At 44.4% G+C, this 11,041-nt stretch overlaps 1 protein-coding gene across 1 annotated transcript; it reads right to left on the bottom strand.

Annotated features, from left to right (window-relative positions):
• Positions 1-9,069: 9,069 nt before the first annotated feature.
• LOC132228689 (cytochrome b5 type B-like) lies at positions 9,070-10,005 on the bottom strand. The gene has a single exon (XM_059685526.1). The coding sequence runs from the start codon at positions 9,943-9,945 to the stop codon at positions 9,502-9,504; it is 444 nt and encodes a 147-aa protein (XP_059541509.1). The 5' UTR covers positions 9,946-10,005; the 3' UTR covers positions 9,070-9,501.
• Between the last annotated feature and the right edge of the window lie 1,036 nt (positions 10,006-11,041).

Genomic DNA, 11,041 nt, shown 5'->3' with positions numbered 1-11,041 from the left:
CGCACTGTTTAGCTTTCTCTATTTAACATCAAACTTCAAATGGCTACTCCTTTTTACTACAGCCTTTAAAGTAATATAAATAGAATAGCTGTGCAGACTAATAATATTGAGGACAAAGATGCTCTAATAAATTATAAGAGATTAATTTGATTTTATACAAGGCTGTGTTCCATTTTGGAAGATCTTTTGGTCCCATTTAAGTATAAGAGGAAAAGATATCAGATGAAATAGCTTAACATGGAAGCAGAACATTCTTGAACATTTGCTTTAATTCATCCCCAAGTCAAACTGAGTATGATAACAGAGAAACAATTCTCCCAACAGCGATTTGAGGCAATCCCTCCCACCCCCACGGTGCTTCCAGCTACCTCCTAGATCCTGGAAGATGAAAATAGCATCTCATGATGCACCTGCAGTTGGCAGCATTCGCTCCTGGGAGAAATATCTCCCCCAAATATCTCCCAAATGTTGCAGTGGAAGGCTTAATTTATACATGCATGGAATTCATATTCACGTACGCTTCATTTTCGATTCATGATGTTTACAAATCTTCTGATGATTGAGAAGTCAATAATCACAGGAACAATAGATATAGAAACAGAAGAGAAATAAAATACACCATCTATAACAATAAATGTGCAGCATTACGGAATCCAAAACAGTGACAAGCATCAAGTGTACTTCTGCAGTTACCTAAGGGTAAAATTGGCAGCTATTTATCTTAAAAAGGGACACTATTTCTCTTAAAAAGGGAAAGGGAAATGTAGAAGAGAGAGTACTAGTTAGCAGAAACTCCATCAAATGGCGTTGAACTCAGAAGGTAGATGACAAAGTCATGTGCTGGCCTGAGGGTGGATGAAGGAACTTAAGTGTGGAAAGAAGTCACAACAGCTACGAGAAATTAGTTAAGTTTATTATAATAATTTTGGAGCAGCTCTGAGGTTAGAAAACATAAATTGGCAGTGGACTCACTCAGGAGCTACTAGCAGCCCAATAAGGAATGGCAGAAACTAAAGCTGCCTTCGCTCGGGCCAATAGAAAGTCAAGGAGCAAGGGAGTCGAGGATGCTGGCGAGTCTTCCTGAGCTAAGGGAGCACATTGGCCTCATGTCTTAGCTGCATACCAAGGACTTGACTTACTGTGGACGTAGTGCAGCACAGTATCCGGCGCTTAAGGGACATGCAATAAAGATTTATTTCGCTGAATAAAAAGGCACTCTTTAACTTTTATGATGGGCTCTTTCATCTCGTTTCAGCTCTGAAACACAGGAATCACTTTCCTTTTTTCTCTACGTTTTTCTGGCAGAACAAGATGTTTTTGGAATGATTTTACTGGAGACATAGGGTGGTGATGGCACTGAGAAAAATGAGAAGTAGAAATTCAAGTAAAATAAATGAATGTATTTGCATTAACATCATGAGGAAGGAACTGGGGGTGTTTAGCGTGTGTGTGTGTGTGTGTGTGTGTGTGTTTTCTAACTAAGCACAAGTGCTGGTGGTTTGAGATGAGGCAATGCTTGAGTCATACAGCAGGGAGGATTTCTAAAGAAAGAGCTGGAATGCAAGATCTGGGCAGTAGGCAGGGTGACCAATTGTCCCAGTTTGCCCAGGATAGTAAGTGGACATGGGACTTTCAGAGCTAAAATGGGGAAGTTTGAGGAAGATCAGGAGGATTAGTCTCTCTGATAGCGTGGAGAAACATGGACAAATATTGTCAAAATCCATTTCTCTCTAAATGGAGTCATCTCAGAACTCCTGGAGACTTTGTGGAAGATGGCACCTAGGAAATCCACTGAGAAGGAACATCTGACTTACATTGGCAGACTAAGACCTGTTCACTCCATGAACTGTACACATTTCTAAATTGGACTTCTTGGAAGATTTCAAAAACTTCCAAGTAATCGATCTGAAGCTAAAAGCATCAGCCCAGGCTTTATGATATACTATCCTATAGCCCCATTCTTAAATATGGCATGTGTTAGGACCCGAGAGTGTCATTTAAGGCTACTTAGCAGCTTTCTTGCAGTGCAGTGAACGGGTTCTCTTTTCTTTCCCACCCTCGCCCAGCGGAGGGAACAGTGTGGTAAGGGCCATCCACTGTCTTCAGTGTTAAGCACCAGGTGAAATGTCTGAATGTTTCTAAGGCCAAAGAATGCATAAATCAGATGGGGTCTTATTAGCCTGCTGAATAAAATGCATAAACATAACAAGAACACTGTAGACAATATCCGACGAAGGGACATTTATGTGACAGAAACATAATTGTTTTTAATTTGCAAATTCACATTGGACCCGAAGGGCCTGGAGTGAATGGAGCCTCTTCTTAGCTATTCCTTAACACTAGTCAGCGAATTCAATAATGTTAACCATTCAAAGGTGGCAGGGTGGGTGAATGGGAAGAGGGGACAGGTGTGTTCAGAACTTCTCGTAGGGATACAGAACCTGCAGGGGACAGTTGAGGAAATCGTGGTGGGGAAAGCACACACAGAAACCCAGAGCAAAGAGAAAGGTGGGAATACTCAGCATTGAGTTGACTGCTGCTTTCTCTCAGGTACAGCTTTCTTCAAATTCTTGCTCCTGCCCAGCTGGTGTGGCTCAATGGTTGAGCATCGACCCATGAACCAAAAGGTCACTGGTTTGATTCCCGGCCAGGGCATATGCCCAGGTTGCGGGCTCGATCCCCAGTACGGGGCATGCAGGAGGCGGCCAATCAATGTTTCTCTCATCACTGATGTTTCTATCTCTCTCCCTTCCTCTCTCTGAAATCAATATAAACATATTTTTAAAAAATTCTTGCTCCTAAGCAGTGGGTCTCAAGCTTGGCTGCACATTGAAAGTACCTGGGGAGCCTTTACAAAGCTGGTGCCTGGGTCCAATCCCAGATATTTTGATTTAATTGCTCTGGGTTGTTGCTTTGGCACTAGGCTGCTTCTGTACAGCCAAGACTGATAGATAGCCACTGTGCTCTCAACCAGGAAATCAGGAGGAATGGCCTGATTCATGGTCCAAGGTTCTCAAGTTGTATGCGCCTAAGAATTACCTGGAGATCTTGGTTAACTTTTTTCCTGGAGCTCATCCTCAGAGGTTCTGATTTAGTAGGTCAGGAAGGGGCCAGAGTTCTGCATTTGAAACGAGCTCCCAGGTGATGCTGACATGGCCGGTTGGAGGATCACCCTTTGAGGACCACTGGCCTGGTTGGATCCTATGTTACTATGTCTTGGGCCAATTAAGTCACTCAGCATTCCTTGTGTACCCCCCAGAGCTGAAAGACAGATCTCGGTGGGACCTCATTTACAGGTGCTTGGAGAATACCTCCCACATGAATTTGTCCCAATCCCGCAAGCCAACTGATGGGGGGGAGGCGGGGGCAGCCTGGAAGTGTAAGGGCTTTAGTCTTTGCTGCTCTTGTTGATTTGGGGGAAGCTATCTCATTACCACAGTGGATGTCAGGTAATCCTGGGGAACGTAGTGTCCCGGGCATATGTTAGCCAGCTGCAGGGAGTCCCGCAGAAAGGCCTGCGCAGCCTTGCTTCCGCGCACCCCTCCAGTCCAACTTGGAGTCCTCCCTCTGTGCTCTGGACCTGCCCTAATCCAACAAGCAGGACTCACATTTGGAACCCTGCCCCGAAAAGGCCCATTATGCTCAGAGAGCCGTAGTGGCCCAAGTAATGGTGATAAATCATAGCTAGCAATTGTGGGCACTCTGCCAGAGACGGTGCTGGCACTCCACACACGTCATTAATTTAATTAACTCTCACCTGGCTCCAAAGTCCATGCTAGTTACCAGGTTGAGAGAGGAGCACTAACAAGTGCAAAGGGCTTCATGGCCTGGGAATTAAAGCTACAGGGCTCTAGTGTGTGTGTGTGTGTGTGTGTGTGTGTGTGTGTGTGTGTGAGAGAGAGAGAGAGAGAGAGAGAGAGAGAGAGAGAGAGAGAGAGAACTAGGTAGAATTTGTGTATAAAATATATAAAAGAAAAATTGTGTAATTTTTCCTGCCTATGGATGAGGTGTCAGATGAAGAAGTTAATAATCAAAGTTAGTAAACTGTATTTATTTTTTTCAATTTGGTGAGCCATGAAAAAATATATTCCTTGTTGGAAAAGGAAGTTGTATTCATATAAAGCTGTGTTTTAATTAGATTCAGCCTTTTGGCGACTGGAAAATGTCCAGTGAATTTCCAGGAACAAGAAAATGTCAGTATTCCTGGTGCAGTTTGAATCCCTAAGGTCCAGGGCCAATCATGTAGAAGCTGTGATTAAAAGCTAGAGATGAACGTAAGAAACAATTTGGCAATTAGTGCCAAGAAAGTAGGATCCCATCATTTAGGCTGGAACATACTTATCAAAGTCGGTCTGGAGCAGGGGCCTGCTTCTTAGTGAACAGAGTTCAATTACTAGGTCTACTGGTCTCCATTCAACCAGATATACAATTAATTGGTTTCTCACTGAAAAAAATGGAAGCATACAATAAATATTAGCTTTGTTGTTACCTCTGCAGTTGGCCACATTCTGGCAGATCAACAGGGAAGCCAAGAGTGGTTGGCTTCAGACATCCTTCCTTCCTTTCTTCCTTCCTTCCATTTATGAAGAACTGCTTTGTCCCAGGCGCTGTGCTGTGGGGCAGGGAGTCAGCCTTGACTTTGGGGTGAGCTTCCTTTTGGATGAGCAGAGGGAGGCAGGCGTGCAAGTATATCAGTGTAATCAAGTGTGGTTAGTAAGAAGTGTGTGCAGAAGGTGGTCAAAAGGTATAAGCTTCCAGGTATAAAATAAAAGGGCCATGTGGGTGTAATGGACAGCATGATGACTGTAGTAAATAATTCTGTACTGTATATCTGAAAGTTGCTATGAGAGTAGATCTTAAAAGTTCTCATTACAAGAAAAAAATTATAGCTTTGTGTGGTGATGGATTTAACTAGACTGATCATGGCGATCGTTTTGCAACATAAGCACATATTGAATTCTGGCATACACCTGAGATTAATATAATGCTAAATGGTAACTATCTCAATTTAAAAAAGGAAGAGTGTGTGCAGAAAGTACAATGAAGGGATTGATGCACTTATTTGGGTGGCGTGTAAGGAACTAGGGAGGGCTTTTGGAAGAGATGACATCTAAGGAGTGGTGTGTGTGTGTGTGTGTGTCCTAATAAATCGGAATTTTACACACAGGAGGAGTTTGGGGGGATAGTTTAGAAGCATTGAAGGGAACAGGGAGCAATTAAGATGAAGGTCAGGGTCCCTATACAATCTTTACAAAATGATTTGCAAACAGAATGGGCTCATTGACAATTTGTTCTGCCTGAAGGGAGTTGGCCACAGATCCTTAGAATGTAGCAGGAAGGTGAAACTGAATAATGAAAACAAGGCAAATGATGAAAAAAAAAAAGTGAGAAAAGTTGAATGGGAAAGGAGTAAAGAAAAGTAGAAAGGTTAAGAAAAAAACCGTGTATTATACTCCAAACAAAGAACAGAATGGCAGAGAACCTCCTGCCCCTAACTAGGACACAGTGGTGGCATTTGGTGGCACAGTCTGTAAAGACTGGAGGTCACATTTTTATCAGGGGTAGCTGGGTCCCAATGCCTGGTGGAGCTGATGGCTCCAGGGGGCAGCAGCAAAGACCATCCTCTGCCTTGTGTCTGTACCTGCTCACCTCCTTCCCACAAACTGGTCAAGACCCAGCTCCTCCCAGAAGAGGGAAAGGGGCCAAGAGTCCTGGTGGCAGGAAGCCCACTGGAATCTGGCTGCAGCTGGGAGACCAGTTGTCTGTTTTCACTGCCCCTTCTCGGGCCTGTCATGGAAGTTTTTCCTAGGACATAAAATCATAGAACCGCAGAATTCAGTGTAAGAAGGCAGCATAAGTATCTCCTAATTTAATGGTTTTCAAACTGTTTTTGATCATCTACCCTAAGCAATAAAAATAATTTTGGAAAATAATAATTTTATTGCATGTAGCCTCCATTTATGTATACTTATTTATTTTTACTTACACTTCTACACTAGTATGTTTATTTTAAAACACACAAAACTTATATTTAAATTTTTTAAAAATATATTTTATTGATTTTTTAGAGAGGAAGAGAGGGATAGTTAGAAACATCGATGAGAGAGAAACATCAATCAGCTGCCTCCTGCACGCCCCCTACTGGGGATGTGCCTGCAACCCGGGTATATGCCCTTGACCAGAATCAAAGCTGGGACCCTTCAGTCCGCAGGCCGATGCTCTATTCACTGAGCCAAACTGGTTAGGGCTAAAAAAAATTTTTAATAAAATGTATTATGTTTTCTTTCTGTACACTAATGGGTTGTCTTTGTTCCTTCTGGGGTACGGGAAATCTATTTTGGAGACAACGCATCAAATTCAATCAGATATTTTAAGCTCCCCTTTAACTCTCTTCCGAAAGGAAATCTAACCTTTTTCCCAACAAGGACATGATTCCTTTTGGGAAACTTAGACGTTTCCTGGCTGCCACATCCCAGATGGCCGAAGGCGGGGCTCCCAGACAGAACCGCACCTGGAGTTTGGGCCAGAACTGAGCGCCTCGCCTCTCCGGGCGCGTGGAGGGAAGGCGCCTGGCTCCGCGCTCAGCTCTCCCCGGGGCTCAGCAGGCCTGAGCGTCAGCCAGCGCTGCGGAGACAGCAGGAAGGCCCTTTAACTGCCACTGTAAATATTATCGTTGCCTCTGGTATGCAGAAAAGCAAGAGGTGCAGCCTTCGCCGCTTCCAGGTGGCAGACGAACAAAAATGAGAGCAGGGTAGGAGGAGCTGGAGAGGTGTCTGGGAAAAAAGAGATCAATAAAACCTCACCGGTGTGCAATATTTACTATAAACAGCTCAAGGTTGTTTGGGGTAGGGAGAACTGTCAACATAGATCAGTTCTTTCTCCGTGGCTGTGGGAGCAGGTGTTGCAGGGGAGCATAAGGAGAGCAGCCGGGTGGGATCAGTGATCAGTCCCTGATCCCGGGAGTCACTGAATGCCCCTGCCATTTGGTAAACAGTCTGAGATCCTGTATTGCCACAATGTGTAAATACTTTCAGACCTTAGATTATTTCCTCAATTCGTCAGCAGTTTCTCCAAAACATACAAATGCTAGTGGTGGAATTGGTTTGGGGCCAGGAATCCTTAACTGACAAAGAATGCAGAAAGTCCTGAGTAAGATAAAAAAAAAAATGCAGGCATATTTTCGCTCCAAACCATCTCAGGATGCTCAAAGAATAGACTGGAAAAGCTTCTCCCTGCAGGTTTTAGAAAAGCCTTTGAGACAGGTTATCTGTCAGCAATTACGCTGGTGGGGGATGGAGGACCTTTCTGGTAATTTGGGATGATCTTCCTCCCTCCTCCCCTCCTGCACTCTATCGGCTTTTAAATGACAGACTAACCTGGATCCTGAGGCGAGATTTAAAATGACTGTGGCTTGTGCTCGGTGTGTCTCAGTGGTTGAGTGTCGACCTACGAACCAGGAGGTCATAGTTTGATTCCCAGTCAGTGCACGTGTGGGGGTTGCAGGCTCAGTCCCCAGTAGGGGGCCTGCAGGAGGCAGCAGATCAATGATCCTCATCATTGATGTTTCTGTCTCTCTTTTCTTCTCCCTTCCTCTCTGAAATCAATAAAAATATATTAAAAAATAAAATTACTATGGCTTTTAATCTGCCCTCTTCCTGTTTGATAATGAAAGAACAATGTTCCCTTTGAGGTGAGAGCCCCATGCTGGGAGCTGTGTAGGGCTTTGGGGAAAGGCAGGGTCTTCAAGGTCCAGGGAAAGAGGACAGCACTCAAAGGGAAAACAATTTGGGTTCTAGCTGGGGGCTTAAACTATGGTAGGTGGTGTTTTGTGCCTGCCTGAAAGAATTTTCCTACCTCCCTAATTCCGCAAGCAGGCCCAGGAAGGGGGTGTGTGCTCCAGGCTTGGACAATCATTATATCCCGTTTTTTCCTGACAACAGTGATTGGTTCAAGGTTGAGATTATGACCCAAATAGGACCTTGCTGAGGTCGGATGTATAATATGAAGTCTGCTTCGGCAGTTGCTAAACAGGAGGGTATGATTTGGGACTCTTGGGCACCAGGTTATTTCCTGCTATATGAAGATTAGGGGTGAACTCAAGAGACAGGCAGAGATGAAAGATGGATGCAGGCATGTGTGGGGAGAGAGAAAATCCTGGGAGTGTGGAGTCAACCACGATTCTCTCCTGGAGGCCTAGGTGGAGTCCGTCAGCCAGCCCTTTCATCTCCGCCGTTGAAACAGAACCAGGTCCTCATGCTGGGATGAGGTCTCACCCTCCCTGCCATGACAACCTCAAGTCCAAACAGCAAAGTGTCTCCCTGGAAAATTCCAGTAGCTTTTTACCTGTCCTGTTCCTGCTTTGCCTCCCACAGTTGATTTTCCATAGAGCAAAGAGGTCATGTGGTTGTTTGCTTGCACAGTTTTGAAACACTTACTCCATCTGTCAGTGCTCTCCTAAACCCTCCAGAGGATTTCCATTTCATGGAGAGCAAAAGCCAAAGTCTCACAGTGGTTTGCCCTGCAACCTACTGTCCCCCTCCTCCTCAGAGCCCGTCGGCCTCTTTACTCTCCCGAGCAATTCCCAGTCCTCTGACAAGACTATTTTTTATTTTTGCACACTGCAGGGATGGGCATAAGTAGGTTTACAGTTGTGAGTATGTAAAACAGTTTATTCTTGTATTATATATTTTTCCATACAAACAACTGTAAATCTACTTTTGCCCACACTGTATATATTCATCTCTTCATTTTTCTGTTGTTTTCATTGCTGTATCCAGTGGGCCCTGGAACATAATGAGCACCCACCTAATGCTGGCCTCCCTCAGCTCTGCCCTTCATTCTGTCGGCTGTCCCAGAGGCCTTCCCGGATACCTGAGCCTGCAAATTACTTCTTATGCATAAGCTGGTTTGAGTTGTGTTGGAGTGATGCCATTTTTAAACCTGGAAATTTTGGGCAGCCCTGTAAATCTTTAAAGATGAAATATATCAATTTTCCCCCCAGGATTTTGATGTTGGGTCAACCTAAGTGCTCTGAAGATGCCAATAGTTGAACCCCCCAAATCTTAGAGCTTATTATTTTTTTTTTTAAAATAACAATATTTACTTAAAAGAAAAATGGAAAAAGAAAAGCTTCAAAAGTAGAGTATGATAATGTGCAAAGTACTGGAAAGCAGGCATTTTTACCAAAGGGCAATGTCGCTAGGGCACATGGACTGCAGTTATCAACAGAAAACAATGAAATATAAAGATGCTCGTGAGAACCAGTGAAGACGGGAAACGTCGGCCAGGACACCGAACAGTGAGCAGGTGCTTCGGGAGTAGGCTCTGGGGAAGGAGGGCCCTGTCCCTGGCCCTGAGGGGGATGCGCAGCCAACCGTCTGGGCTCCAGGGGGGAGAGCACAGCTGGAAGAATGTGAGAACAGGGCACCGCTGCAGCCTCCAAATAAGTCTCTAGCTGCCACTCCCAAGTGGATCTGCTTTCCAGACTTCGACAAGGCCTCCTCAGGAGGATCTGCTTTCTGATGGGTAGTAGTAACGGTACAGGAAACCTAAGAGAATGGCGCCTATGATGGGGAAAATCCAGTATGACCAGCAACTTCTGCATGTATCATTTTTCGAAGGGTCCTTGCTACCACTTTCAGGTTTAAGGTCATTCGGATGCACATCACCGATATAGTACTGCTTCAGCATTTCTCTGGCATCAGAGGAGTGGCCAACATCTTCAAAGCTTTCACTTGCATCTGCACCAGCTTGTTCCAGCAGAACCTCTTCTCCGCCAGGATGCTTGTTAAGGAAGCGGGTGATATCGTAGACTCGCCCGTGGATCACCAGCCATATCTCCTTCGAGGAGTTGCGCTCCGCTACCTCCTCCAAACGGTAATAGGTGACGGGGGTCTCCACCCCTGGCCCTTTCCCATCGCTGCCGCTCGCTCCCACGGTCGCCATGAGGCCTGAGATACCTGCCGTACACCACTCCCCGCCTCCCGCCGCTAACTTCCTCCAGGTGGACCCCCTAGAGCTTATTATTTGTCAGAGTATCGTTTATTCTTAAATTGTGTACTCTCAAAATTGTTATTACATCCTTAAGCTCGAGTCTTGGTATGTCATAGGGCCAGCATTCTCCGATGGGAATTTATGTCTGAAATTAAACTTAATTCAGTAAGCAAATGAGGTTTAATATTAAAAAGTCTGTATAGAGTCATGTTTTCAGATGGGTAACTCTTTTGCAAAATGAGAAATGGTGTGGTGTTAATATTCCATCTCTTTATCTTCTGGATGGTGTAGGGCTCAAGTTGGATGATAACAATGGAACATCCAGGAATCATCTATTTTTAGCAATAGTTGTGTTCTCCGTTACTTCCTCTAGGTTGTACACCACCGGTGTTCCATCTTTGCTATGGGTTGGAATCTTCTGCACTAGCTCTTACCTTCCCATGTGGAAGATGAAGGCATAGATTTCACTTCCCATCACTGCTCACTTCTCCTGATACAGTGACATCATACTTTTGATGCTATCATAGCAGATTATCTTAACTGGACTCCATAAATACTGTTTATGGCTGAGCTATGTGGTATATTCGCCATATGGTTCTTCTTTCCTTCTGTTATTCTTTATTTCCTTAACTCTATTCTTGTTTCTACATGGTAATACCTGTTGTTATCTCTGTGAGAATAATCATTATCATTTTTTGTTGTTTATTTTGACAAGGGTGGGTAGTAACTCTCATGTCCTTGCAGAGTTTCTGTTTTACTTCAAGTTCTTTTTCTGCTTGTCTGTTCTAGAATCTCCTTTCATAACTAAGACTTGCCTCATACGTCCTGCGATCCTTGGCTGTTTGCTCCTCGGCTTTAGAGGGGGACTGAACATCAGAGTAGGAGCCATGTACACAGGGGCATGTATGCTAGGTCACCCTACATTTCCACAGAAAACTCCAAGCTCAGTATCTTTGGGTCTCTTCTCTCAGGCTGAACATATTCCCCAGAGAAGAATCTTCCAGTTTCCTGTTTAGAGAGTCTGACACTGAATTCTAAAATTTTAGGA

This window comes from Myotis daubentonii, chromosome 2, assembly GCF_963259705.1.
Source record: "Myotis daubentonii chromosome 2, mMyoDau2.1, whole genome shotgun sequence".
NCBI classification, from domain to species: domain Eukaryota; kingdom Metazoa; phylum Chordata; class Mammalia; order Chiroptera; family Vespertilionidae; genus Myotis; species Myotis daubentonii.
This window is presented reverse-complemented; position numbering and strand designations above follow the sequence as displayed.

Excerpts from the sequence above, each read along its gene's own strand:
- LOC132228689 (XM_059685526.1), bottom strand. The coding sequence starts at position 9,945 with ATGGCGACCGTGGGAGCGAGCGGCAGCGATGGGAAAGGGCCAGGGGTG.